The following is a 26,866-nucleotide window of genomic DNA, read 5'->3' as shown; positions in this document are numbered from 1 at the left end:
GCCCCCCCCCCCAATAAAATGGGGAGGGGGACACCCCTAAAATGAGGGGGGGGGGGATGGAGACTCCCCCAAGGGTAAAGGGGAGGGGCCCCCAATAAATGGGGGGGGAGAGGCCCCCAATAAGGGGGTAACACCCCCCAGTAACAGGGGGGCCCCCAATAAAGAGGGGTAGAGCCCCCCAGTAAAGGGGGGGTCAAGCCCCTAATTAAGGGGGGGTAGAGCCCCCATTAAAGGGGGGTAGAGCCTCCCCAATAAAGGGGGGGTTGCAGCCCCCCAGAAAAGGGGGGGGGTGCTGTAACTGCTTTGCAAATGTATTTATGGGGGGGGGGGTGCGGGGGGGGGTATTTATGGGGGTGCATCCACGGTCGAGCAGGGTCTGGGGAAGGGGGTTCAGCTCCGGGGGGTCCGCGGTGCGGCCTGGGGAGGGGGGGGGGTGTTGGGGGAGCCCCCCCCAATGTGGGGGGGGGTTTGCGAGGGGAGGTGGGGGTCTCCCCTGGGATTTTGGGGGTGGTACCGTTTGGGGGGGGGGGGGGGGGGCAAAGGGCCCCCCCAACCCTTTCCTGGGACCCCCCCCAGCCCCTCTGTGCCTCGTCCCCCCCCTCCCCGTTACCAGAATTGCCTTCGTCCCCGCGGGGTCCGGGGGGGGACCCCGAATTTGGGGGGGGGGGGGGGGGGGGGGAGAAAAGCGGGGGGGGGGTTTTTTTGTAACGTGGTTCTGTGCACTATTAAAGAGAGAAGCGGCTGGAAGCGCTCGCCTGAGGTGAGGGGGGGGGGGGAGACCCCAGTGAGGGGCCCGAGACCCCAGTGAGGGGCCCGAGACCCCCCCACGCCGCCCCCTCATACACGGGGGGGGGTCGTACACAACGTGCCTGGGGTGTGGCGGGGGGGGGGGAAGTAGTGAATTTGTGTGAAAACGACCCAAAACGAGCAGCTGCCCGCTGAGGCACTTACCGGGGGCGGGAAGCGGCGCTGAGGGGCGGGAAAAGCCGTTGAGGCGCGCGACGGCCGGCGTCGGGCACGTGCGCGGGGGGGGGGGGGGGGGGCGGGGCTTTGGCGGCGGCGGCGGGGGGGGCGTGCGCGCATGCGCAGCCACTCAGCGCTTAAGGCGCCTGCGCTGCGCTGTGGAGTTGGGGGAGTGGCTTTGCGCATGCGCGCTGCACGCCGCCGCTGCCGGGTACGGGAGGGAGGATGGCGGCGGCCGGCAGCGGCGGCGGCGGCGGCCCCGGGCCCCGGGGTGAGGAAGGGAAGCACGTCCCGGGATGCGGAAGCTGAGGTTTGGTGCCGACGGGTGAGGGAGTTGGTGAGCGCTTCCCCCGCCAACCGGCTCTGCTTCGAGTGCGGCCAGCGCGGCGTCACCTACGTGGACATCACCGTGGGCAGCCTCGTCTGCACCGGCTGCTCCGGGGCGCTGTGAGCGGGGCGGGGCCGGGGCGGGGCCGGAACGGTGGGGCGGGGCCAGGTAGTCCGGGAGCTGTGGGTGGGGCTGGGGCGTGGCCAGAGGGGCGGGGCGGGGCCAGGTGCTTCGGGGGCGCTGGGAGTGGGGCGGGGCCGCAGCGGGGAGGCGTGGCCAGAGGGGCGGGGCGGAGCTGGCTGCTCCGACGGGCAGGGGCGGGGCCAGAAAGGTGGGGCGGGGCTAGGCGCTCCGGGGCTCTGAGAGTGGGGCGGGGCCAGGATGGTGGGGCGGGGCTGGCTGCTCTGAGGCACTGAGGGGGCGGGGCCAGGATGGTGGGGCGGGGCCGGCTGCTTCGGGATGCTGGGGGCGGGGCCGGGGGCGGGGCCGGAGCCACTCTGGGGCGTTGTGGGCGGGACCGGGGGCGGGGCCACACCAGGTGCAACAAACCAAGCTGCGGAGCAGCAGTCGCTGATTGGCTGCACACAGCACAGGGGCGGGGCTTCCCGGGTGGGGGCGTGGCCCAGCCATAGCCATGTCTATGGACCTTTTAGTAACGTGTTTTTGGGGGAAAAAACCCCGTTTTTCGCGGGTTCCCTGGGGAACGGGGGGGGCACTGACCCCCAAATCCCTCCCGCAGGCGGGGGCTGAACCCCCCGCACCGTGTCAAGTCCATTTCCATGACCACCTTCACCGAAGCCGAGGTGCTCTTCCTGCAGGCCCACGGCAACGAGGTCAGTGGGGGACTGGGGGGGGCCACCCCCTCCCTCCCACCCCACCGGTGTCCCCATGTCCGTCCCCCACCCCCCCCCAGGCCTGCCGGCGGGTGTGGCTCGGCACCTTCGACTCCCGAACCTCGCTGCTCCCCGATTCCCGTGACCCCCAGAAGGTGAAGGAGTTTCTGCAGGAGAAATACGAGAAAAAGCGATGGTACGAAGTGGGGGGGCACGGTTTGGGGGGGGGCAGCACAGGGTGGGCGTCCCCCTAATAAATATCTCGCTCCCCCTCCCCGGCAGGTACGTGGCACCGGAACAAGTTAAACCCCCCCAAAGCGCCGCAGCGGAGCCGGCGCCCACCCAGCCGCTCCTGGGGGACGCGGGGACGCTGCTGCAGGTGAGACGGTGCCAATGGGAGGGCGGGGGGAGGCCGGGGCGGGGGGAGGCACTCCCTGACACCCGCTGTGCCCCCCCCCCCAGCCCCGCCCGGTCCCCCACCGCCCACCCCAGCCGGCCCGGAAAGCCAGCACCGACCTGTTGGCCGACATCGGGGGCGATCCCTTCGCCGCCCCCCAACCGGCACCCGCCTTTGCCGCCTTCCCGGGCTTCCCTGGTGAGCTGGGGGGGGGGGGGGGCTGGGAGGGTCCTGACCATAGAAAAGGGGGGCTGAGTGTTTGGGGGGGGGGTGGGCTTACCATAGAGTACGGGGCTAGAGAGGATCTGGGAAGACTGCTGACCAGCGAGTGCTGGTCCAGGGGAAGGAAGTGACCTGCCAGAGTGGCCACGCAGAGGCCCAGCTGGGGCTGCACTGGCCATAGAGCGCAGGGGGGGCTGTGGGGGTGACCCGGGCCCCCCCTACGCCCCCCAGGCCCGGCCCAACCCCGCGCTGCCTTCCCCAATTTTGATGCCTTCGGAGCCAGCTCGGGAGCACCCACATTTGGGGGGGCTGCGCCCCCCTTCCACGCCCCGCCCGCACCCACAGGTACCCTGGGACCCCCCAGATTAATGGGGGGGGGGGGGGGGGAGTTGGGGTCTCCCTAACTCCTGTGAGGTACTGGGGAGGGGGTTTGGGGTCCCCCTGGGGCTAACAGGGAAGGATTTGGGGTCCCCTGGGACCCCCAGGAGTAATGGGGAGGGGTCCGGGCTCCCCCCATCCCACCGTAGTATTTCTGGGGCTAACGGGGAAGGAGTTGGGGGGCTCCTGGGACCCCCCGGGATTAATGGGGAGGGGTCTGCTGGGGTCCCCCCATCACCCTGGGGGTCCTGGGGGTGGGGGGTTGGGGTCCCCCATCACTCCGTGGTACCCCTGGGGTTAATGGGGAAGGATTTGGGGGCCCCTGGGACCCCCCCCCCCCCCCCAAAACTAAGGGGGAGGGGGTTTGGGGTCTCCCCCATCACCCTGGGGTCCCCCCACGGCCGCATTTTGCCCTCCCAGCCACAGGGGGCGCTGCTGCACGGGGCGGGGCCACCACTGTACCACCCTCAGGGGGCGGAGCCTCTGCCAGGTAACGTGTGTGTCCCGTCCCCCCCCATAATTAACCCCCCAGTTGGCTGGGGGGGCTGGGGCAGAAGCTGCCCCCCCCCAGCTCAGCCCCCCCCATCCCCCCCCCAGCCTCTTCGGGACCCTGCGGACCCCCCCGGCGCTGCCCCCGCCACCCTACGGGGGTAAGTTGGGGTCATTCCTTCCCCCCCCCCACCCTAGGACCCCCCCCCACACCGTGTGGGGGACCCCAGGGTGACGGCTGTGCTCCCCCCAGGCTACACCAACCCCTTCGTGGCCCCCGCTGCCCCCCAACCCTCCACCAACCCCTTCCAGAGCAACGGCCCCGCTGCCGGTGAGTGACCCACCCCCACGCACGCCCCCCCCCAGACTGGGATGGGAATCTGGGGGGGGGCCCCCCAATTTCTTCTGTCTCTCTCCCCCCTCCATAGGTGCTGGTTTCGCCGCCCCCCCAGTTCCCGGGGCCTTCCCCAGCCCCTTCCAGGCTGATGGTAAGGGTACCATGAAGGGGGGTGTCAAATATTGGGGTACACTGTGCCCCCCCCCAACTGACACCACTCTTCCCCCCCTTTTATCTCCCCCCAGGTTCACCCTTCGGTGGGTTCAGCGTTGCCAAAGCCTCCACCAACCCCTTCGTGGTGAGGAGGGGGCTGGGGGAGGGAAATGGAGAGGGGGGCAATAGGGGGAGGGGGGCAATAGGGGGAGGCCTGACCCCTTTTTTGCCCCTGACCCTCCCTTTTCCCCCTACCCAGACGGTCCCGGCCCCGACAGCCCCCTTCGGCATCAAGAACCCGACCACCAACCCCTTCCTATAGCTGCCGCCGCTGCCTGGGGGGGGGGGAACCCAGACCACCACCCCCACCCCCTCCCCTGGATTGCAGAGGGGACCCAGGCATCCGGGTGCCCCCCACCCTCTTCCTCCCAGGACCAGGTTTTATTTTTTTGAGAGATATATCGCGATATCTAATATATATATTCTATAGAAACTGCTCCGGTCTTGGCATCTCTCTCAACCCCCCCCTCCCAAATCCTCCCCCCCTCCCCTGCACCCTGGGTAGGGGACTGAAGGGAGTTTGCCCTCAGTAAAGATGGCTGCTGCTATGTGCTTTACTCCCAGTATGCACCTGTACCTGGCTGCCCTAAGTAAAGATGGCTGCTTGGGGCCTCACATCCCCTTTCTCCCTATGTTACTCACTGCCTTTTTGCCCTCAGCCAAGATGGCGGCCAGGGCCTCACTACCATATCCCACATTGGGGGTAATGGTGGTTGGCTGCCCTCAACCAAGATGGCCATAGTCACCATCTCTCACACTGAGAGTAATGGCTTCCTGCCCTCAGCCAAGATGGCGGCCGAGGCCTCACGTCCATGTTCCATACTGGGAGCAAAAGTGTCTCCCTGCCCTTAACCAAGATGGCCACCACAGCCTCACCTCCATGTTCCATAGTGAGACTAAAGGTGTCTGCCCTCAGCCAAAATGGCCACCAGGGCCTCACCTCTATGTCCCATACTGAGGATAATGGCTGCCTGCCCTCAACCAAGATGGCGGCCAAGGCCTCACCACCGTATCCCACACTGGGGGTAATGGTGGCTCGGTGCCCTTAACCAAGATGGCCACCAGAGCTTCAACTCCATGCCTGCCCTCAGCCAAAATGGCGGCCACAGCCTCACACCCCCCCCTCCCCCCACTGGGCCCAAAGCCACCTGCCCTCAACCAAAATGGCGGCACCAGCTCGGCTTCACACACACACACACCCCCCCCCCCCCCCAAATGACAAAAGCTGAGACCGTGCTGGGGGCGGGGCCTTGTTGAGGCTCATGGGGGGGTGGGGGGAGAATTAGGGGGTGCTGGGGGGGGGTCCCGCGGGGGGGCGACCCCCAGCAGCCCCCGCACGGTGCGGGCCAGCCGGCCCAGGCTCTCCTCCTCCAGCACGTGCTGGGGCTGGCAAATGGCGGCCTGGGGGGGGATAATTAAGGGGGGGATAATTAAGGCGGGGGGGGGGGGGGGGGGGGGGATGGGACACAGGGGGGGCACACAGCATAGCGGAGGGAGGGGGGACGCGGCGTCCCCTTTTGGGCGCAGAAAGGGCAAAAACGGACAAAGAGCTGCACAGCGGCGGGGCGGAGGGGCAGAGCCCCCCCCCCCAAAGTTTTTAGGCCCCCCCCCCAAACTACTGACACACACCCCCCCCCCCCCAATATTGACACAGCACCTATAGAGACATAGATATCAAATATAATTTAGGGGGGGTCTCCATAATTAGAATAATAATTATAATAATTAATTCTAATAATAATTCGTTATAATAATTAATTATAATAATAATTAAAGGGGGGGATCACCCCCCGGGGGAGGGAAAGGGGGTTCAGCCCCCTCCCCCCCCCCATCCCTGCCTCAGTTTCCCCAACGTTAAGGCACAAGGAGGAAGGGGGGGGGTAAGGCAGGCAGGAGGGGCCCCCTGGGTTTGGGGGGGTCAGAGGGGGCTCCCCCCCGGGGTTGGGGGCCCCCCCCCCAATTTGGGGGACCCCCCCCCGTCCCTCAGCAGCCGAAGAGAGCGCGATAAGCCGTGTAAAGCAACGCCATGACGAGGCCGTAGAAGAGGGCGAAGCCAGCGAGGAGCCCGGGGGGGGGACGCCGGGGAGGGGGCGGCTTCACCTGGGCGGGGGGGGGGGGTCCCACGTCAGCATAGCGGGGCGCAGGACCCCCCCCTCTCCACCCAAAACCCCCCAAAAACGGTACCTCGGGGACCCCCAGGCGCCGGCAAGCCTCCAGGAAGCTCTCCACGTTCCTGCGGCTGTTGGCAGAGCTCAGCTTGGGCTGGGAGGGGGGCAAAGAATTCAAAAGGGGGTCGGGGGGAGGTTTTGGGGGGGGGGGGGGGGTGTTTTTTGGGGGGGGGTCTCACTCACGGCGGCGGGCGAGGGGACGTGGATGAAGGGGACGAGGCGGGGGCGCAGGCGGTTGGCCAGGCGGCAGAGCAGCTCCCCGTCGCTCAGTGCCTCCCCCAGCTCCTCCGGCAGCCGCAGCTGCAGCAGCGACTCGATGCTCTGAGAAAGAGAGGGGGGGGACCCCCCCCCAAAAAAAAATTTAGGGGGGGTACAGAGCCCCTAACCCCCCCCCCAACCCCACAAAAAAAAAATTAAGGGGGGACGGAGGGATCCCCCCCTCATGGCTACCTGCCGCATCTCAGCGATCAGCTCCCTCTCGTCGGGGTCCGGGGGGGTGCTGTGGGGTGGGGGGGCTGCGGGGAAGAAATTTGGGGAGGGGGGGGTCACAGGGTGACGGGGGGGGGGTCACAGGGGGCGGGGGGGGTCACGCGATGACAAGGAGGGGACGCGTCCTACCGGGTCTGGTGGCAGCGCCGCAGGAGGAGGAGGAGGAAGAGCGGAAGAGGAAGCTGGTGGGTTTGGGGGCGGCGCGGGGCGAGGAGCCGGGGGGGGCCGGGGGGGGGCCGGGGGCTTCGTCTGGGCCCTGGAATGGCACCGAGAAAGGGGGGGGGGGGTGTGTGTGTGTAATTAACGCCCTCGCTAATTAGCATTGAGCCTAACGAGGTCGCCCGGTACTCACCGGTGTCGTCCTCGCTTGTCGCTGCGGGAAGGCGCCAGGCTCCGAGTGGGTGCTGCGGGGGGGGGGGGGGGGGGGGGGGGAAGAGTGGGGCCCCCCCCCTGTCACCAGGGGGTCCCCGGCGTTTGGGGGAGGGGGGGGGACACAGGGAGAGGGTTGGGGACAAGGGACACTTACTGGGTGTGAGCAGCCGGGGCGGGGGTGGCTCTGGCAGCCGCTCGCAGGAAGCTGGAGGGGGGGAAGGTGGCAGCCACCCCCCCTCCACGTCCCCAGTCCCAGCCCCTCCTCCCTGTCCCCCAGCCCCATCCCTAATCCCAATCCCCCCAATCCCAATCCCGCCCCCCTCCCAGTCCGTGCCCCACCCCCCAATCCCCGTCTCCATCCCTGTCCCCCGTCCCATTCTCCCAATCCCACTCCCCTGTCCCCATGTCCCCAGCCCCTAATCCCAATCCCCAGCCCCAACCCAATCCCTAATCCCAATCCCCATCCCAATCCCTAATCCCCTAATCCCAATCCCTAATCCCCTAATCCCAATCCCTAATCCCCAACTCTCCAATCCCAGTCCCCAATCCCATCCGCATGTCCCCAACCCCATGCCTCATCCCCATCCCCTAATCCCCAACCCAATCCCTAATCCCCTAATCCCAGTCCCATCCCTAATCCCCATTCCCCATCTCCAATCCAATCCCTCTCCCCCTGTCCCCAACCCATAATCCCAATCCCCATCCCTAATCCCCTAATCCCACCCCCCACCCCAATTCTCCAATTGCAGTCCCCAATCCCAATCCCATCCCTAATCCCCAATCCCAGTCCCCATTCCCACTCCCCTGTCCCCATGTCCCCAACCCCATTCCTCATCCCCGTCCCCAACTCCTAATCCCAATGCCCCTCCCGATCTCTAATCCCCTAATCCCACCCCCTAATCCCAATCCCGATCTCTAATCCCCTAATCCCACCCCCTAATCCCGATCTCTAATCCCCTAATCCCGATCTCTAATCCCACCCCTAATCTCTAATCCCCTAATCCCACCTCCTAATCCCACCCCCGATCTCTAATCCCCTAATCCCACCCCAATCCCAATCTCTAATCCCCTAATCCCACCCCCCAATCCCGATCTCTAATCCCCCAATCCCGATCTCTAATCCCCTAATCCCACCCCAATCCCAATCTCTAATCCCCTAATCCCACCCCCCAATCCCGATCTCTAATCCCCCAATCCCGATCTCTAATCCCACCCCCTAATCCCGATCTCTAATCCCAATCCCGTCCCCGTACCTGTCCCTCCGCTCCAGCCCCTGGTTCCTCCTCGCCTGCTGCCTCCTCTCCCTCTCCTGCCAGAGCTGGAGGCTCTCGGGGCGCCGCCGCCCCTCCCCGGCCCCCTCCCCCCGGCAGGGAACAGGGACCACCCTGGGGGGGGTGGGGGGGTCAGTGGGGACACCCCAAAACCCCCCTGACCCCCCCTCAACCCCCCCCAACACTCACTTGCCACCAGCCACCTTCTCCGGGGTGTCACCTCTTGGGGACGAGCCCTGCTGCTCCTGCGGGGGTAAAGGGGGTTTGGGGAGGTCTCAGACCTGGGGGGGGCCCCCCAAAATTTGAAGGGGGGGGTCCCAGGGGTGGGTGGGGACAATGCTGTCACCTCAAGCGGGGTCTCCTCCTCCTCCTCCCCGGTGAGGCTGCCCTCGATGAAGTCGACCTGCTCAGGGTCGCTGTCACCGGCTGCGGAGGTGGGGGGGGAGGGGGGGTGACAGTGGGTCCCCGGGGGGGTGACAGTGGCCCCCAGGGGGGTGACAGTGGCCCCCGGGGGGGGGGACGGGGGTCCCCAAGGGGTGACGGGGTCCCCACCCCGCTCACCTCCCCTGCTGCGCTTCTCCCTGGGCTGCCGGGCCAGCTCCGAAAACTCATCCGTGGACTGAAATGGTGGAAGAGGGGGCACAAGGGAGGGGGGATTTAGGGTGGGGGGCACCCCGAACCCCCCCCACACTGCACCCCAAGACCCCCACCACACCCCAAAACCCACCTCGTTGCCGGACCACCGCTTGCTGCCGCTGTCGACGCTGTTGAAGCCGGAGTCCAACCCCCCGCGCTGCCGGAGGGGGCAAAGCTCGTCCGTGAGGCTGTGGGGTAAAACACAGGGGTGAAGGGACCCCAAAAAACACCGGGGGAGGGAATTTGGCCCCCCCCCCCCCCCCTCTTTGAGACCCTCCTTTTACCATGTCGGGGGGGGCCGGGTGGCGGTGGCAGCCTCGGCTTCGAGGTGGAGGTACTTGAAGATGTGGACTTTGCCCTTCAGACAGACCTGTGGGGGGAGTCGGGGGGGGTCAGATGGGGTTTTGGGGGGTCCTGGGGGTCCCCCACATCCCCCCCGAGCCCCCCCGGACCCCCCCAACCTGGGCAGGGGGTGACTGGAGGGGGTTGTTATCGGCCAGGATGATTTGGAGGTGCCGGAGCCGCCGGTAGCAGCGGGGAATGGCGACCACCCGGTTGCAGGAGAAGTCGAGACGGACGAGGGGCAGCTCCGACAGCTCTGGGGGGACGACACAGGGACATGGGGGGGGGGGGGGGGGTGTCAATAGGGATCCCCCAAAAGTGGGGGGACCCCCCCCCGAACCCCTCCACCCACCTGCGGGCAGCACGGTGAGCTGGTTGCGGCGGAGGTTGAGATCCCGCAGCGACTTCAGCTGCCCCACGCTGGCCGGCAGCGCCCGCAGCTCGTTACAACTGACATCCTGGGGGGGGGGATTAACGAAACGAGGTGACAACAGGGGGAGCGGTGACAAAAAAAAGGGGGGGGGGGGTCTGGGTATTATCACCCCCCCACACACACACACACGCTTTCTGCTCACCAGCTGCCGCAGGGCACCGAGCGCCCCGATGTTTTCGGGGAGCTGCGCCAGGCGGTTGTTGCTGGCGTTGAGGACGCGGAGGGGCAGGAGGCAGAGGCAGGCGGGCAGCGAGGTGAGCTGGTTGCGACTGCAGGCAGGGAGCGGGCAGGGGTTAACCGGCAGCGCGAGGGGGTGCTGCCGGACCTGCCCCCCCTTCCCCGGGGAAGGGCAGTACCTGAGATCGAGGTGGGCGAGGGCCTGGAGGTTGGCGATGGCGGGGGAGACGCTGCGCAGGCAGTTGTGGTAGAGGCTGAGCCCCTCCAGGGAGACCAGGCGGCAGGCGGCCTCCGGCACCTCCCCAAAGCGGTTGCGGGAGAGGTCTGCGGGGACGGGGACGCATGGGGACGGGGACGCATGGGGACGGGGACGCATGGGGACGGGGACAGAGAGCGTCAGGGATGGGGACTGATGGGGTTGGGGAGCTTCAGGGACAGGGACCCTCGGGGATGGGGGACCGAGACAGTCAGGGATGGGGACAGGGACCCTCAAGGACAGGGGACTGATGGGGACAGGGGGTGGGGACCAGGGAGCCTCAGGGACAGGGGATGAGGACCTTCAGGGACAGGGACCCTCAGGGACAGGGGACAGAGAGCATCAGGGATGGGGGACCCTCAAGGGTGGGGACAGGGACCCTCAGGGACAGGGGACAGAGAGCATCAGGGATGGGGGACCCTCAAGGGTGGGGACAGGAACCCTTGGGGACAGGGGACTGATTGGGACAGGGGGTGGGGAGCAGGGAGCCTCAGGGACAGGGGATGGGGACCTTCAGGGATGGGGGACCCTCAAGGATGGGGACAGCGGACGGATGGGGACAGGGGACAGAGACTGTTTAGGAATGGGGACCAGGGACGCTCAAGGATGAAGGCTGATGGGGACAGGGGACCCTCAGGGACAAGGACTGATGGGGACAGGGGATGGGGACCAGGGACCCTCAAGGATGGGGACCCTCAGGGACAGAGACCATCAGGGACGGGGACTGATGGCGTTGGGGACCTTCAGGGACAGGGGATGGGGACAGGGACCCTCGGGGATGGGGACAGGCGATCCTCAGGGACGGGTGACAGAGATCATCAGGGACGGGGACCTTTGGGGACAGGGACAAGGACCATGAGGACTGGGGACAGTCAGTAATGGGGAACAACAGGGACAGGAGACCCTCAAGAATGGGGACCATCAGGGACGGAGACCACTGGGGACAAGGGACAGGGACCGATGGGGACAAGGGACCCTCAGGGACGAGGACAGGGACTGCCAGGGATGGGGACCTTTGGGGACAGGGGACTGTCAAGGACTGGGGACCCTCAAGGATGGGGACAAGGGACCATCGGAGACAAGGACAGTCAGGGATGGGGACAGGGACCCTCAGGGACTGGATGCCACCAGGGACAAGGACACCACAAACCACTGGGGACAGAGACCAGATGCCACCAGAGATGGACACCATAAACCCCTGGGGACAGGGGACAGATGCCACCAGGGACGGGGGACACCTTGTTCTCCCCTGCTCCCTCCCCAGTGCCATGGGGGGGTGGGGGGTGTCAGCTCGGGGGGGGGACACACACTGGGTGCTTTGGGGTCCCCATGGGGCAGAGCCAACCCCCCCCCAGGGTGACCCCAAAGTGTCCCTAACAGAGCAGGGCACAGGGACCTCCTGGATGTTAACGAGCCGGTAACGAGGGGCACCCCCACCCCGCCCCCCTGAGAAGGGCTTAAAATCGGGGGGTGGGGAGGGGGTGTCGAGCCTTGAGCCACCCTTTTTGGGGCTGTTTTGAGGGGTGACTGATGGCACCCCAACCCTCCCGGAAGGTGAAGCCAAAGGGGAAGCGAGAGCAGCGGGGCGGCTCCCTACCCGCTCCCTTGAAGAAAGGGGGGGACACACCAAGCTGGTGACCCCCCCCCCCTTCTATGCTAGGAGGGGGGGGGGGGGAAACTGAGGCAGACAGGACCGCCCAGACCAGGCGTGCCGGCTCTTCCCGCCCTGGCACCTTGTTTATCCGGACTCCGGCCTCCCGGCGCGTTCCGCAAACCTTTGGCTTCCGGGGAGGCGTCAGGGCGGGGGGAACCCGCCGGTCCCCCCTCGGGGGGGGAACCCCAGGCTACCCCCGTGGAAGGGGGGGGGTGGGGGTGTGTTAGGGCTCCTGGCCCCCTCCAAAGGGCCGGATTCAGCATGGAGGCCAAGGGCCCCAGAGGGGCCGATGGGTGGGGGAGACCCCTGGCCCCCCCCCCCCCCCCGTGCACCTGCCTGAGGAGGCTGCGGTAGGGAGGGGGGGAAGTTGGGCCCGGCCTGGGGGGCAGGAGACACCGGGGACCCCCCGAGAACGGGGAGGGAGGGAGCCAGACCCAGCCGGGGGCGGGGGGGGGGGGGGGGGGGGGGGGGCAGGAGGCACCGGGGACCCCCCAGGAATAGGAGGGGGCTGCGGTTTTGGAGGGGGATAACCAGGCCCAGCACCCCCGGGGGGCAGAGGGGAGGCCCGGGGGGGGGCAAGAGGCACCGGGGACCCCCGGGAAGGGGGGGGGGGGGGGGGCTGCGGGGGCGCTACCGGGCGGGGAGGGTGGGGGGGATACGGGACCCCCAGGAGGGGCGTGGGCAGGGGTGCCCCATGGGGCGTGGCTAGGGAAGGAGGGGGCGTGGTCTCACCGGCCTGTGTGGTGTCGCTGAGGTCCCACCGCCGCGCCGCAGCTACCGGGAAGGCGCGGAGGCGGCGGCCGGCCAGGCTAAGGGTACCGGAGGCCGCCGCTTCTTCCAAGGCTCGTTCCGTACCGGCTCCTCCGGGTGGCGGCGATGGCGGCAACGGTGGTGGCGGCAGCAGCAGTTCCGCCGTCATGGTTCCCGCCTCGCCCGCCGCCATCGCGGGGGTCCCGGCGGCGGGAGAGCTCCGCTCGCCGCGGGCGCCGCTGCTCGACTGAGCCCCCGGCCGCTGCCGCGCGGGGAGGCGGCCCCCCGCGGGGGCGGGGCCAGCGCAGCGGCCAATCAGAGAGGGAGGGGCGCGGGGAGACGACCAATGGGAGAGGGCGGAGATGGAGGGGGCGTGGCCTAGGGTAAAAAAGCGGAAGTGAGGTTGATTCTTTGATGGGTAGGAGTAAAAACCAATCGCCTTCGAGCAGGGGCGGGTTTGCTGCCCGGCTGCAGCCAATCCCAGAGTAGAGACTGGAAAGGAGGGAAAGGAGCGTTACAAATTTCCACCAATGGAGAGCGAGAAGACGGAGCTAGTCGCCTGGCAACGCCGGCCCAGAAGTCTGTGGGGAATCAGAGGACCCCGGACAGCCAATCGCATTTGAGGAGGCGGGAGCAAGGCACGTGATTGATATGTAACCAACCAATCAAGCTTCGAGGCCTGCAGGAAAGGTGGCAAGGGTAAAGCTGGGCAAAATGCGGGGGCGGGGCATGACGGCTCCACCAATCACGCCTGGCAGGAGAGCGGCACGCGGATGATTGACAAGCTGTCTGACCCATGGAAAGAGCACGGGCGGGGAATGCCCAGGCAGCCAATCAGAGGAAACATCACCTCAGTGAAGGGTGGGAACTGAGGGCGGGGTGACCCCTCAAGCAGCCAATCAGAATGAGATCACCTCGGGGAAGGGCGGGCTGCACACCAGGGCAGAGTGACAGCCCAGACAGCCAATCAGAGGTCATCATCTCAGGTGAAAGGCGGGCACTGCAGCACAGCAGCCTGACTACCTGGCAGCCAATCAGAGGCAACATCACCTCAGGGGAGGGCGGGCCCCAAACAGTGGCAGAGTGACAGTCCAAGTGGCCAATCAGTGAGAGCATAGCCTCAGGTGAACTGCACCTGGGCAGCCTACCCACCTGGCAGCCAATCAGAGGCAGCATCACCTCAGGGGAGGGCGGGCCCCAAACAGTGGCAGAGTGACAGTCCAGACGGCCAATCGGAGACAGCATCACCTCAGGGGAAGGAGACTGACAGCTGTCCCGACCTATGCTGGCGAAGACCGATGTGAGAAGAAGGCGGGCTCTGCTGGCGGCCAGGCCGAGCTTCAACATGGCGCACATGGGGCCTGCCCCGAGGCCCAGCAGCCCCCAGCCCGGGGCCCCTCTTCCCCCCATGGGCCACCAGGCTTCTTGCCACCATTGCCACCAGCATCCGACCGACGGGGACCAGGAGGTGACGGTGAAGCTGCCAGGAGGGCAGGGGGGTGGACAGGGGTGGGTGGGATCCCCATGACTGTCCCCACAGGTGCCCTGTCCCCATCCCTGTCCCCAGAGTCCCCTGGGCAGGTGCCTTGTCCCCATCCCTGTCCCTATCCCTGTCCCCACAGGCACCCTGTCCCCATCCCTGTCCCCAGTGTCCCCTGGGCAGGTGCCCTGTCCCCATCCCTGTCCCTATCCCTGTCCCCACAGGTGCCCTGTCCCCATCCCTGTCCCCAGAGTCCCCTGGGCAGGTGCCTTGTCCCCATCCCTGTCCCTATCCCTGTCCCCACTGGCACCCTGTCCCCATCCCTGTCCCCAGTGTCCCCTGGGCAGGTGCCCTGTCCCCATCCCTGTCCATATCCCTGTCCCCACAGGCGCCCTGTCCCCATTCCTGTCCCCAGAGTCCCCTGGGCAGGTGCCCTGTCCCCATCCCTGTCCATATCCCTGTCCCCATAGGTGTCCTGTCCCCATCCCTGTCCCCAGAGTCCCCTGGGCAGGTGCCCTGTCCCCATCCCTGTCCCTATCCCTGTCCCCACAGGCACCCTGTCCCCATCCCTGTCCCCAGTGTCCCCTGGGCAGGTGCCCTGTCCCCATCCCTGTCCATATCCCTGTCCCCACAGGTGCCCTGTCCCCATTCCTGTCCCCAGAGTCCCCTGGGCAGGTGCCCTGTCCCCATCCCTGTCCATATCCCTGTCCCCATAGGTGTCCTGTCCCCATCCCTGTCCCCAGAGTCCCCTGGGCAGGTGCCCTGTCCCCATCCCTGTCCCTATCCCTGTCCCCACAGGTGCCCTGTCCCCATTCCTGTCCCCAGAGTCCCCTGGGCAGGTGCCCTGTCCCCATCCCTGTCCATATCCCTGTCCCCACAGGTGCCCTGTCCCCATCCCTGTCCCTGTGACTGTCCCCAAAGGTGCTCTGTCCCTATGCCCACCCCTGTCCCCACCCCCACAGGTTCCCTGTCCCCATTCCTGTCCCCAGTGTCACCTGGGCAAGTGCCCTGTCCCCATCCCTGTCCCTATCCCTGTCCCCACAGGTGCCCTGTCCCCATCCCTGTCCCTGTCACCGTCCCTGTCCCCACTGGGGCCCTTTCCCACCCCCACTGGGTCCCTATCCAGCAGGTCCGCTGCCACATTGCACTGAGACCAGGGGACACCGGGGACCCCCCCGGCCCCGAGGGGACCCCCCGGGCACCCCCTCGCCCCTCTGCCCCCCTTCCCCAGGCCCCTCGCTGGAGCAGCGGCCTCGGCACCCCCCGCCATTGCTGCTTCCTCCGCTGCGGCCGCTTATACCGGAGGCCACACCCTTTCCCCCGCCTCCCACAGGAGGCCACGCCCCTTTCCCCGCCTCTCCAGCCAAACCCCACGCCCCTTTCTCCACCGGAGGCCACGCCCGTTTCTCCTCCTCGCCGCGGGGGCCACGCCCCTTCCCCGCCTCTCCGCGGGAGGCCACGCCCCCACCCCATCTTCCCTCCCCACCTCTTCAGCTGGAAACCACGCCCCCCTCGGCGCCCGCCCCTCATTGGGAGGCCACGCCCCCTCTGTGCCCGCCCCCTCTGGCAGAGGCCACGCCCCCCCCCGCACTTAGCCCGAGGCCACCGGCCCCTCCTCTGCCTGCCAGCACGCTCCGCCCCAAACCTCAAGCCCCGCCCCCTTGGCCCTTCTTAAAGGAGCCTCACCGCGGGCTTTGCGGGGGGTGGGGGGGGGGGTGTGTGTGTGCCAGGGGGCGGCCCGGCCGCTGGGGTCCCCTCCCTCGGGCTCCACCGTGGCGGGGGGCCGCCCTGTGTCCCCCCCAAGAGAGGGAGGGGCGGTGGGGGGGAGAGGGAGGGGGTCTGGCATCCACCCGGCTACGTGGCAGCGGCATGGGGGGGGGGTCCACCCCCCCTCCCCATCACTCACACCCTCCGGCTCTGCACCCTTTATTTGCATATGGGGGGGTCCACAATTTGGGGGGAGGGTCCGGGGGGGGTCTCAGGGGTTCCCCCGACACGGCCTCTTGCTGAGATTCCCCAAAACCTGCTGCTGCTGCTGGCGGTAGGGGACGACGAAGGCGTCGGGGGGCAGCACGGCCCCCCCGTCCGCCCCCACCCGCCCCATCAGGATGTAGCTGGAGCCTGGAAGAGATTTGGGGGGGGGGGGGGGGGAGGGTGTCAGGATATGGGGGGGCACAGAGACACCCCCACACACCCCCCTCCATTGTGCACCCACCTTTCTTGAGGCCGGGGCAGAGGCGACAGGGCAGCTGGAGGCGCAGGGTGGCCCCCTTGGCGGGTTGGGGTACCCCCAGGCCCCCCGATTTGTAGAGGCCGAGGATGGAGACTACGGCCCAGCCCCGCTCCTGGGGGGGACCCCGAGACACCGACTTCACCGTCCCGGTCAGCACTGCCAGCACAGGGGAGGGTGAGACACCCCAAAACCTCAGCCATACCCCCTGTACCCCAGCTTTAGGGGGTCCTCAGCCACCTCCTTACCCGTACCCCCATGTTTGGGGGGGTCCTCGGCTGGCCCCCCTCCCCTTACCCCAATTTTGGGGGGTCCTCAGCCTCCGCCCTTCCCCATCTCCCCATTTTAGGGGGTCCTCAACCACCCCCATACCCCAGCTTTGGGGTGTCCTCAGCCATCCCCCCCCCATCCCCCATTTTTGGGGGGTTACTCAGCCACCCCCCTCCTTGTACCCCAGCTCTGGGGGGGTCCTCAGCCATCCCCCTCCCCTTACCCCATCTTTGGGGGGGTTCTCCACCATGCCTGTACCCCATTTTCAGGGGTCCTCAGCCATCCCTTCCCCTTCCCTGTCCCCCATCTTTGGGGGGTCCTCAGCCACCCCCCTCCCCATAATCCCATTTTCAGGGGTCCTCAGCCATTCCCCTCCCTGTACCCCATTTTTGGGGGTCCCTCAGCCACCCCCCCTCCTTGTACCCCCACTTTTGGGGGTCCTCAACCATCCCCCTCCCCATAACCCCATCTTTGGGGGCTCCTCAGCCATCCCTGTACCCCATTTTGGGTGGTCCTCAGCCATCCCCTTCCCTGTCCCCCCCATTTTTGGGGGTCCTCAGCCTCCCCCCCCCCCATACCCCATTTCTTTTTTTTGGGGGGGGGGGATCCTCACCGAAATCGCTGCCGCAGAAGTTGCTCTGCAGCGTCCCCGTGCGCCGGCATCGCTGGGGACAGGGGGTCTCGGTGACGGTGACGACGGTGGCAGCCGCTGTCACCATTTTAGGGCTGGGGGGGCCTTTCCCCTTCCCACCCCCCTTGGATTTGGGGTTTGCCGGATCGGTGCCGGGGTCCGGTGCCGGTGCCGGTGCCGCGTCGCGGTTCCTGACGGTGTAGGTGGCGGTGAAGCCGTCGGCCGTCACGCTCAGGTCCGAGACAAACTGAACCAGCAGCTCGTGGCCGGAGGAGAGGATGGGGCTGGGGGTGAAATGGGGGGGTCAGGAGGGGTTTGGGGGGGCTCAGGAGGGGTTTGGGGGGGTCAGGAGGGGTTTGAGGGAGTTCAGGTGGGGTTTTGGGGAATTAGGGATGGTTTTGGGGGGGTTCAGGAGGGGTTTGGGGGGGTTCAGGAGGGGTTTTGGGGAATTAGGGATGGTTTTGGGGGGGTTCAGGAGGGGTTTGGGGGGGTCAGGAGGGGTTGGGGGGGGTTAAGGAGGGGTTTGAGGGGGTTAAGGAGGGGTTTGGGGGAATTAGGGATGGTTTTGGGGGGGTTCAGGAGGGGTTTGGGGGGGTCAGGAGGGGTTGGGGGGGGTTAAGGAGGGGTTTGAGGGGGTTAAGGAGGGGTTTGGGGGAATTAGGGATGGTTTTGGGGGGGTTCAGGAGGGGTTTGGGGGGGTTAAAGAGGGGTTTGGGGGGGTTAGGGATGGTTTTGGGGGGGTTCAGGAGGGGTTTGGGGGGGTTAAAGAGGGGTTTGGGGGGTTCAGGTGGGGTTTGGGGGGGTTCAGGTGGGGTTTGGGGGGGTCAGGAGGGGTTTTGGGGGATTAAGGATGGTTTTGGGGGGGCGCAGGAGGGGTTTGGGGGGGTCAGGAGCAGTTTGAGGGGGTTAAGGAGGGGTTTGGGAGGGCTCAGGAGGGGTTTGGGGGGGTGCAGGAGGGGTTTGGGGGGGTGCAGGAGGGGTTTGGGGGGGTCAAGGAGGGGGTTGGGGGGGATCAGGAGGGGGTTGGGGGGGTCAGGATGGGTTTAGGGGGGATGAGGTGGGGTTTGGGGGGAGCTCAGGAGGGGTTTGGGGGGGTCAGGAGGGGTTTGGGGGGGGTCAGGACGGGTTTTATGGGGTTTCAAGCTGCTTTGGGGGGGTGTCAGGATGGTTGGGGGGGGTCAGACTCGCTTTAGGGGGCACTAGGCTGGTTTTGGGGCGTCAGGTGAGTTTTGGGGGGGTCAGGTGGGTCTTGGGGGGGTCAGGAGGGGTTTGGGGGGGTTCAGCCTGGTTTTTGGGGGGTCCAGGCTGGTCTTGGGGGGGATCAGGCTGGTTTGGGGGGGTCAGGCACGTTTTTGAGGGGGTCAGGCAGGTTTAGGGTGAGTCAAGCTGGTTTTGGGGGGGTCCAGGCTGGTTTTGGGGGGATCAGACTGGCTTGGGGGGGTCGGGGGGGTTTGGGGGGATCAGGCAGGTTTTTGAGGGGGGGTCAGGCTGCTTTTAGGGGGGTTCAGGCCAGTTTGGTGGGGGCAGGCTGGCTTTGAGGGGGGCTAGGTTGGTTTAGGGGGGTTCAGGCTGGTTTGGGGGGGTCAGGATGGTTTCGGGGGGGATCAGGCTGATTTGGGGGGGATCAGGATGATTTTGAGGGGGGCTGGGTTGGTTTTAAGGGGGTCAGGCTGGTTTAAGGGGGGGATCAGGATGGTTTTGGGGGGGTCCAGGTGATTTTGGGGGGGATCAAGTTGGTTTTGGGGGGGTCCAACAGGTTTTGGGGAGGATCAGGATGATTTGGGGGGGGGGGGGGCTAGGTTGGTTTTAAGGAGGTCAGGATGATTTAAGGGGAGATCAGGCTGATTTGGGGGGGATCAAGCTGGTTTTGGGGGGGTCCAGGCTGATTTGGGGGGGGGGATCAAGCTGGTTTTGGGGGGGTCCAGGCTGGTCTTGGGGGGGATCAGGCTGGTTTTGGGGGGGTCCAACAGGTTTTGGGGGGGATCAGGATGATTTTGAGGGGGGCTGGGTTGGTTTTGGAGGGGATCGAGCTGGTTTTGGGGAGGATCAGGCTGATTTTGGGGGGGTCCAGGCTGATTTTGGGGGGGTTCAGGCTGATTCTGGGGGGGATCGAGCTGGTTTTGGGGGGATCAGGATGATTTGGGAGGGGGATCAGGCTGATTTGGGGGGGTCCAGGCTGATTTGGGGGGGTCCAGGCTGGTTTTAGGGAGGATCAGGCCGGTTTTTGAGGGGGTCAGGCAGGTTGGGGGGGGGGGTCAGGAAGGTTTTTGAGGGGGTCCGGCAGGTTTGGGGGGGGTCAGGCAGGTTGTGGGGGGTCAGGCAGGTTTGGGGGGGGTCAGGCAGGTTTGGGGGTGTCCCCTCAGAGCTGGGGGGGGGGGGAGGGGTGTCCTACCCGGGGGTCTCCTCCCCGCAGAACTTCCCCACTCTCCGCGCGTCGTCCGTCTCCCCCCCCTCGAAAACAGCCACGTAGTCGTATCGGCAGTGAGCGTCCGGCTCCACGTCGAACTTCCCGAACCTCAACTCGATCACCTTTGGGGGACACAAACACCCCCCCCCCCCAAAAAATATCAGCTCCAAACCCTCCCCCCACGCCCCCCCCCCTCCCCCCCCCCCCCCAAGGACCCCCCCAAACCTTTTCGGGGGGTGCCACGATGTGCCAGGAGCAGCTGATCCCGGGGGGGTAGTTCTCCTCCGGCCAATTCGGCGTCTTCAGGCTCCCCTGGGGCTTCTCCAGCCGCCCCCCGCAGAACTGGTGTTCTGGGGGGGGGGGGGGGGGGATATAGCAGATTTTAGGGGGGACACCACCACGCTGTGACCCCCCCCACACCCCGTTTTCCCACACCGCCGGCATCTCCTCTCTCACTGAGACCCCCCCGAAACGTGGCCGTGGGGCAGGGTGGGGCGCAGCGGCTTCTTCCCCCCCCCCCCCCCCCCCCCCCCAAAAAAAGAAGCCTTGTGGGTGGGTAATTATGGGGGGGGCAATGCCAAAACCACCCGAGGAGGAGGAGGAAGGGAAAAGGGGGGGGGGGGGGGGGAAGGGACTCTTGGCGTGCAAGACCCCCCCCCGGGGGTGCTTTTATTTTGGGGGGGGGGTCATACTCACCGTCAAAATAGTGCCAGGACTCCCCGAAAAAATGGGGTTTATTATTAACCCCCGAACGCCGCCGTCCGTGGGGGGGCCCTGCAAAAGGTCCTGAGGGTTGGGCTGGGTTGGGGGGGCTGTGGGGGGAGGGTTTTTTTTTTGGGGGGGGGGGGGGGGCCATGGGGATTTTAGGGGGGCTCCAAGGGGGTTTGGGGGGGCTCCATGGGGTTTTGGAGGGGGCTATAGGCGTTTTGGGGGGGGTTGGGAGGGGGCTATGGGGGTTTTAGGGGCCATAGGGGTTTTGGGGGGGCTTCATGGGATTTTGGGGGGGCTACAGGGGTTTTAGGGGCCATAGGGATTTTGGGGGGGGCTATGGGGTTTTGGAGGGGGGCTTCATGGGATTTTGAGGGGGCTATGGGGGTTTTAGGGGCCATAGGGGTTTTGGGGGGCTCCATGGGGGTTTTGGGGGGGGCTATGGGGGTTTGGGGGGGCCCCCTGGGGTTTGTGGGGGGGTTGGGAGGGGGCTATGGGGTTTTAGGGGCCATAGTGGTTTTGGGGGGCTCCATGAGGGTTTTGGGGGGGACTATGGGGTTTTGGGGGGCTCCATGGGGGTTTGGAGGGGGCTATGGGGTTTTGGGGGGCTCCATGGGGAGTTTTGGGGGGACTATGGGGTTTTGGGGGGGCTATGGGGGTTTTAGGGGCCATAGGGGTTTTGGGGGGGCTCCAGGGGGGTTTTGAGGAGGGGTCCATGGGATTCGGGAGAGGCTACAGGGTTTTGGGGGGGTCCATAGGGTTTGGGGGGGGCTATGGGGTTTTGAGGGAGTTTTAGGGGCTATGTGATTTTGAAGGGGGGTCCATGGGGGTTTGGGGGGGCTAAGGGGTTTCGGGGGGGTCCATAAGGTTTGGGGGGGGGGGGCTATGTGGTTTGGGGGGGACACCTACGGGGTTTTGGGGGGACTATGGAGGTTTTAGGGGCCATGGGGGCTTGAGGGGGCTCCACAGGGGTTCAGGGGGGCTATGGGGTTTTGGGGGGGTCCATAGGGTTTTGGGGGGACTATGGAGGTTTTAGGGCCTATGGGGTTTTGAGGGGGTTCCGTAGGGGTTTGGGGAGGCTATAGGGTTTTGGGGGGTGTCCATGGAGTTTGGGGGGGCACCTACGGGGTTTTGGGGGGCACTACGGAGGTTTTAGGGGCCACGGGGGTTCGGGGGGGCTCCACAGGGGTTCGGGGGGAGTCTGGGGGGTTTGGGGGGGCTCCGCAGAGTTTTGGGGGGAGGCTATGGGGTTTTGGGGGGGTCCATGGGGTTTTGGGGGGCACCTACGGGATTTTGGGGGGCACTACGGAGGTTTTAGGGGCCACGGGGGTTCGGGGGGGCTCCACAGGGGTTCAGGGGGAGTCTGGGGGGTTTGGGGGGGCTCCGCAGAGTTTTGGGGGGAGGCTATGGGTTTTTGGGGGGGTCCATGGGGTTTTGGGGGGCACTACGGAGGTTTTAGGGGCCACGGGGGTTCAGGAGGGTTCCACAGGGGTTCGGGGGGGGTCTATGGGGTTCGGGGGGGGTCCATAGGGGTTCGGGGGGGCTCCACGGGGTTCGGGGGGGTCCCTGCTCTCTGCCGGCGGTGCCCGACGCCCCGCTGCCCCCCCGGCCGCTCACCGTGCGCCGGGGGGAGGCCGGCGCTGAACCAGACGAGGAAGCCGCGGCCGGCGGTGCCTTCGTCGCTCTCCATCCGCAGCAGCATGCGATTCCCGGCCGCCAGCAGCGCCCCGGGCCGGAAGGTGCCGCAGAAGCGCCCCAGCAGGGGGGCCCCCGGCCCGTGCCCCCCGAAAACCGAGAGGGAGTCGAAGCGACACAGAGGGTCCGGCTCCAGGTCGAAGACGCGGAAGGAGAGCATCACCACCTGGCCCTCGGGGACCTGCGGGACACGGGGTGAGTGCCACCGCGGGCCCCGGGGACGGGCAGCGTCCCCGCCTGGGCCTGGGGGACGGGGGGACAGGGGGGGACAGGGGGGGACAGGGGGGGACAGGAAGCGTCACCACCTGGGCCTGGGGACGGGGGGACAGGGGGGGACAGGGGGGGACAGGGGGGGACAGGAAGCGTCCCCGCCTGGGCCTGGGGACGGGGGGACAGGGGGGGACAGGGGGTGGGGAGCGTCCCCGCCTGGGCCTGGGGACGGGGGGACAGGGGGGGACAGGGGGACAAGGGGCGGGGAGCGTCCCCGCCTGGGCCTGGGGGACAGGGGGGGACACAGGGACAGGGGGACAAGGGGTGGGGAGCGTCCCCGCCTGGGCCTGGGGACGGGGGGACAGGGGGGGACAGGGGGACAAGGGGCGGGGAGCGTCCCCGCCTGGGCCTGGGGGACAGGGGGACAGGGGGGGACAGGGGGACAAGGGGTGGGGAGCGTCCCCGCCTGGGCCTGGGGGACAGGGGGGGACACAGGGACAGGGGGACAAGGGGCGGGGAGCGTCCCCGCCTGGGCCTGGGGACGGGGGGACAGGGGGGGACAGGGGGACAAGGGGTGGGGAGCGTCCCCGCCTGGGCCTGGGGGACAGGGGGACAGGGGGGGACAGGGGGACAAGGGGTGGGGAGCGTCCCCGCCTGGGCCTGGGGGACAGGGGGGGACACAGGGACAGGGGGACAAGGGGCGGGGAGCGTCCCCGCCTGGGCCTGGGGACGGGGGGACAGGGGGACAGGGGGGGACAGGGGGGGACACGGGGACAGGGGACGGGGAGCGTCACCGCCTGGGCCTGGGGGACAGGGGGACAGGGGGGGACACAGGGATGGGGGGGGGAGTGTCACCACCTGGGCCTGGGGGACAGGGGGACAGGGGGGACACAGGGACAGGGGACGGGGAGCGTCACTGCCTGGGCCTGGGGGACGGGAGGACAGGGGGACAAGGGGGGGACACAGGGACAGGGGGCAGGGAGCGTCACCGCCTGGCCTTTGGGGACCTGGGGGACACGGGGACAAGGGGGGACACAGGGAGAGGGGACAGGGACTGTCACCGCCTGGGCCAGGGGGCCAGGGGGACAGGGAGTGTCACCACCTGGCGCTCGGGGACCTGTGGGACACGGGGCGAGTGCCACCGCGGGCCCTGGGGACGAGGGGACACAGGGACGGGGAGCGTCCCCTCCCGGGCCTGGGGACCTGGGGACAGGGGGACCTGGGGACAGGGGGACAGGGGGGGACGGTCCTCAGCCACCTGCAGGACAGGGGGACAGGGGGGCACGGGGGAGGGGGCTGCCCCTCAGAGGGGGGGCACTGGGGACACGGGGTTTTGGGGTGACCCTGGGGGGGGTCGGGGTGACCCCGGGGGGTTTGGGGTGACCCCGGGGTTTGGGGGTGCCCCCGGGGGGGTTTGGGGTGACCCCGGGGGGGGGGGGGTTGGGGGGGCCTGGGGGTGCCCCTGGGGTTTGGGGATGACCCTGGGGGTGTCAGGGTGCCCCCAGGATTTCGGGGTGCCCCCAGGGGGGTTTGGGGGTGTCCCTGGGGTGGGGGTCAGGGTGCTCCCAGGGGGTTTGGGGTGACCCCAGTGGGTTTGGGGGTGCCCCTGGAGAGGTTTTGGGGGACCTGGGGGTGCCCCTGGGTTTGGGCATGACCCCGGGGGTGTCAGGGTGCCCCTGGGGGGGGTCGGGGTGATCCCAGGGGGTTTGGGGGTGCCCCTGGGGGGGGTCGGGGTGATCCCAGGGGGTTTTGGGGTGCCCCTGGAGGGAGTCGGGGTGCCCCCGGGGTTCGGGGGTGCCCCTGGGGGGGGGGGTCGGGGTGATCCCAGGGGGTTTGGGGGTGCCCCTGGGGGGGTCGGGGTGCCCCCAGGATTTCGGGGTGCCCCTGGGGGGGTCGGGGTGCCGCCGGGGTTCGGGGGTGCCCCTGGGGGATGTCGGGGTGATCCCAGGGGTTATGGGGGTGCCCGTGGGGGGGGTCAGGGTGCCCCCGGGATTTCGGGGTACCCCTGGGGGGGGTCGGGGTGATCCCAGGGGTTATGGGGGTGCCCCTGGGGGGGGTCGGGGTGCCCCCGGGATTTCGGGGTGCCCCCGGGGGCGCGTACCGTGATGGTCCAGGTGCAGTTGCGGCCGGGCGGGTAGTGGCGGGGGAAGCCCTCGCTGGCGATGTACCCCGAGTCCCCGCGGTGCTCCCCCCCGCACAGGAACACCGGCCTGGGGACACGGGGGCACCGGTCACGGGGGGGGCCCGCTCACGGAGGGGGGGGGGGTTCCCCGGGTCGAGTCCCCGGGGGGGTGTCACGGTCCCGGGGGGGGGGGGGTCGCGGTGCCCGGGGTGAGGTCCCGGGCTGAGGGGGGTCCCGGTGCCGAGGGGAAGGTCCCAGGGGGATCCCGGCCCCGGGGGCGGGGGGGGTCCCGAGTGCGGTCGGGGGGTAGCGGGGGGTCCCGGTTTGGGGGGGGGGGGGGCCGATTTGAGGGGGGGGGGGTTGTCCCGGTTTGCGGGGGGGGGTGTCCCGTCCCGTCCCGGGGTGCCGTTACCTGGTGGCGTTGGGGCGGGCGGTGGGGGCCGGGGCCGGGGCCTGCCCCGCGGCCGGGCGGCCCAGGGCGCTCAGCAGCAGCAGCAGCGGCAGCGGCGGGGCCGGGAGGCGGCTCATGGCGCGGCCGGGCCGGGGCCGAATGGCAGCGGGGGGGGCCGGAGCCCCCGGGGGGGCCGCGGGAGGGGCGGGGCCTGCGCCGCGACACGCCCCCAAACGGGGCGGGGGGGGTGTGTGTCCTTGTGCCACGCCCCCCTCCGAAGACCGCCCTGCGGGGAGGGGGCGGGGCCAGCCCGGGGGGAGGTGCTGCCCTGTGCCACGCCCCCATCCCGGCCGCTGCCCTGCGGGGAAAAGGGCGGAGCCAGCCCCGGGGGGGGCGGTGCTTCCTTCTACCACGCCCCCATCCAGCGCTGCCCTGCATGGAGAAGGGGCGGTGCCAGCCTTAGGGGCGGTGCTTCCCTGTACCACGCCCCCATCCCGGCAGCTGCCCTCTATGGGGAAGGGGCGTGGCCAGCAATAGGGGCGGTGCTTCCCTATACCACGCCCCATCCCTGAACGCTGCCCTGCGTGGGGAAGGGGCGTGGCCAGCTCTGGGGGGCGGTGCTTCCCTATACCACGCCCCAACCCCTCCGAGCACCGCCCCGCGGGGAGGAAAGGGGCGTGTCCGCTTCTAGGGGTGGAGCTGAGGGGCGTGGCCGCCGGCTGCCAAGCTGGAGTAGGCGGGGCACGGCGGTGACGTGGCAAAAGGGGGCGGGGCGCGGCGCTACACGTGCCAAGCAGCAGAGATGGAGGCGGCACCACCTTTAATTGGGGGGGGGGCACCCCCTTTAATGAGGGTTCCTCTTTAATTAGGGGCTTCCCCCTTTAATTAGGCGATCCCCTTAATTGGGAGGGGTCCCCCTTAATCGGGGGACACCCCCCCACAGACACACGCACGCACACGCGGGGGGGGGGGGGGTGACAGCAGCTGGGGGACCCCCCCCACGTGGGACGACCCCACTCAGCACCTTTTGGGGGGGGGGGGGGGGGGGGGAGCAGCCCAGCCCTGATTGTCCGGGGGGGGGAGTGGGGGGGTCCTCCGGTATCCCAGCACCCCCCGGGGCGCTGCCCCCCCCAGCGCCCCCTAGGCGGGGGGGCCGCGCGCCTTCAGGTCAGGGGCCGAGTGCTGGCGGCGGATGCGGGGGGGAGGGGCGTCCCCGGGGGGGGGAGGGGGCCCCCCCGGCCTTGGCGGCTGCCGCGGGGGGGGTCCCCCCGTCCAGAGACCCCCGCCGGGGGCGGCCCGAGAGAGGAGGGGGGGGGGGGTTGTCCTGAGGGGGGGGGCCGCCCCCCGCCCAAGCCAGGCGGTGCTGGGGGTTGCTCTTAAAGGGGAAGCGAAGCTTACAGTCCTGGGGGGGAGGGGTGAAGCGGGGGGGGCGGCGGGGGGGGGCGGGGGGCTGCAGCCCCCCCCCCCAGGCGGGCCTGCTCCTGCCGCAGCCAGCGCAGCCGCCCCCGCCGGAAGGCCGGATCCTGCTCCATCAGCCGGCAGAGCCGCTCCGCCGCCGAGGATGACGCCGGTGACGGGGACGCCGACGACGCCGGTGACGATGCCGACGACGCCGGTGACGCCGGTGACGGGGACGCCGCCGAGGGTGACGAGGGCGGTGACCCCTCCCCAGCGCCGGCGGGGGGGGGCTCCTGAGTGGGGGGCGAGGCCTCTGCGTCCTCCTCCTGCTGGGGGAGGGGAGAGAGCGGGGTCAGGGGGGGCCCGGCTGGGGGGGGGGGGAGGGAGAGGGGCTGGGGGGCAGGGAGGGGCACGCTTGGGGGTCCCAGGGGGCTGGGGGGGGAGGGGGGGGGGCATGGGGCAGGGAAGACCTATACTGGGGGCCCAGGGGGCTGCGTGGGGCAGGCAGGGCCCACGTCGGGGGGCTGTGGGGTGGTGTGGGGCAGGCAGGCCCCACACCAGGGGTCTATAGGGTGATGTGGGGCAGGCAGGACCCACGGTAGGGGTCTGTGGAGCA

At 68.4% G+C, this 26,866-nt stretch overlaps 4 protein-coding genes across 6 annotated transcripts; 1 reads left to right on the top strand and 3 right to left on the bottom strand.

Annotated features, from left to right (window-relative positions):
- The first annotated feature begins 1,081 nt into the window (after positions 1-1,081).
- AGFG2 (ArfGAP with FG repeats 2) lies at positions 1,082-4,583 on the top strand. Its single transcript, XM_075489578.1, has 12 exons — positions 1,082-1,410; positions 2,031-2,124; positions 2,205-2,320; positions 2,407-2,503; positions 2,587-2,719; positions 2,975-3,088; positions 3,548-3,611; positions 3,719-3,771; positions 3,864-3,941; positions 4,039-4,098; positions 4,193-4,245; positions 4,360-4,583. Exons 1-12 carry the CDS (start codon positions 1,082-1,084, stop codon positions 4,420-4,422), a joined length of 1,254 nt encoding a protein of 417 aa, XP_075345693.1. The 3' UTR covers positions 4,423-4,583.
- Positions 4,584-5,407: 824 nt separating this feature from the next.
- LRCH4 (leucine rich repeats and calponin homology domain containing 4) lies at positions 5,408-12,969 on the bottom strand. Of its 2 annotated transcripts, none has more exons than XM_075489584.1 (18): positions 12,691-12,969; positions 10,228-10,372; positions 10,014-10,140; positions 9,791-9,896; positions 9,558-9,694; positions 9,381-9,466; positions 9,188-9,284; positions 9,022-9,079; positions 8,807-8,886; positions 8,650-8,705; positions 8,443-8,574; positions 7,344-7,394; positions 7,170-7,221; positions 6,947-7,073; positions 6,779-6,843; positions 6,512-6,649; positions 6,345-6,422; positions 5,408-5,561 (listed from the first exon to the last, which is right to left on the bottom strand). In XM_075489584.1, the coding sequence occupies exons 1-18, from the start codon at positions 12,899-12,901 to the stop codon at positions 5,421-5,423; spliced, it is 1,887 nt and encodes a 628-aa protein (XP_075345699.1). In that variant the 5' UTR covers positions 12,902-12,969; the 3' UTR covers positions 5,408-5,420. The 2 variants fall into 2 exon arrangements, with proteins under 2 accessions (XP_075345699.1, XP_075345700.1); XM_075489585.1 differs by lacking the exon at positions 5,408-5,561 and adding an exon at positions 5,842-6,260.
- Positions 12,970-16,098: 3,129 nt separating this feature from the next.
- Positions 16,099-25,025, bottom strand: PCOLCE (procollagen C-endopeptidase enhancer). 2 transcript variants are annotated; one of them, XM_075489582.1, is made up of 9 exons: positions 24,874-25,025; positions 24,441-24,549; positions 22,052-22,310; positions 20,423-20,500; positions 19,952-20,076; positions 19,712-19,848; positions 17,302-17,603; positions 16,404-16,577; positions 16,099-16,309 (listed from the first exon to the last, which is right to left on the bottom strand). In XM_075489582.1, exons 1-9 carry the CDS (start codon positions 24,987-24,989, stop codon positions 16,167-16,169), a joined length of 1,443 nt encoding a protein of 480 aa, XP_075345697.1. In that variant the 5' UTR covers positions 24,990-25,025; the 3' UTR covers positions 16,099-16,166. The 2 variants fall into 2 exon arrangements, with proteins under 2 accessions (XP_075345697.1, XP_075345698.1); XM_075489583.1 differs by lacking the exon at positions 20,423-20,500.
- Positions 25,026-25,406: 381 nt separating this feature from the next.
- LOC142403343 (kinesin-like protein KIF1C) lies at positions 25,407-26,579 on the bottom strand (the record flags this gene model as incomplete). Its single annotated transcript, XM_075489576.1, has 3 exons — positions 25,407-26,057; positions 26,104-26,254; positions 26,304-26,579. Coding segments are annotated over 3 exons (492 nt in total), but the record flags the coding sequence as incomplete, so codon positions are not given.
- Positions 26,580-26,866: the final 287 nt, after the last annotated feature.

The sequence above is a fragment of the Mycteria americana genome, unplaced genomic scaffold (genome assembly GCF_035582795.1).
Source record: "Mycteria americana isolate JAX WOST 10 ecotype Jacksonville Zoo and Gardens unplaced genomic scaffold, USCA_MyAme_1.0 Scaffold_206, whole genome shotgun sequence".
Classification (NCBI taxonomy): Eukaryota; Metazoa; Chordata; class Aves; order Ciconiiformes; family Ciconiidae; genus Mycteria; species Mycteria americana.
Note: the sequence above shows the minus strand (reverse complement) of the source record. Positions and strands in the feature narration are given on the sequence as shown.

Coding starts and splice junctions, on each gene's coding strand:
- AGFG2 (XM_075489578.1), top strand. CDS start 1,082: ATGCGCAGCCACTCAGCGCTTAAGGCGCCTGCGCTGCGCTGTGGAGTT. Junction 3,089..3,547: donor CGCCCCGCCCGCACCCACAG/GTACCCTGGGAC, acceptor TCCCAGCCACAG/GGGGCGCTGCTGCACGGGGC. Junction 3,772..3,863: donor GCCCCCGCCACCCTACGGGG/GTAAGTTGGGGT, acceptor TGCTCCCCCCAG/GCTACACCAACCCCTTCGTG.
- LRCH4 (XM_075489584.1), bottom strand. CDS start 12,901: ATGGCGGCGGGCGAGGCGGGAACCATGACGGCGGAACTGCTGCTGCCG. Junction 9,285..9,380: donor ACCCGGCCCCCCCCGACATG/GTAAAAGGAGGG, acceptor TTTACCCCACAG/CCTCACGGACGAGCTTTGCC. Junction 7,074..7,169: donor GACAAGCGAGGACGACACCG/GTGAGTACCGGG, acceptor GTGCCATTCCAG/GGCCCAGACGAAGCCCCCGG.
- PCOLCE (XM_075489582.1), bottom strand. CDS start 24,989: ATGAGCCGCCTCCCGGCCCCGCCGCTGCCGCTGCTGCTGCTGCTGAGC. Junction 24,550..24,873: donor GCCCGCCCCAACGCCACCAG/GTAACGGCACCC, acceptor CCGTGTCCCCAG/GCCGGTGTTCCTGTGCGGGG. Junction 22,311..24,440: donor ACTGCACCTGGACCATCACG/GTACGCGCCCCC, acceptor CGTGTCCCGCAG/GTCCCCGAGGGCCAGGTGGT.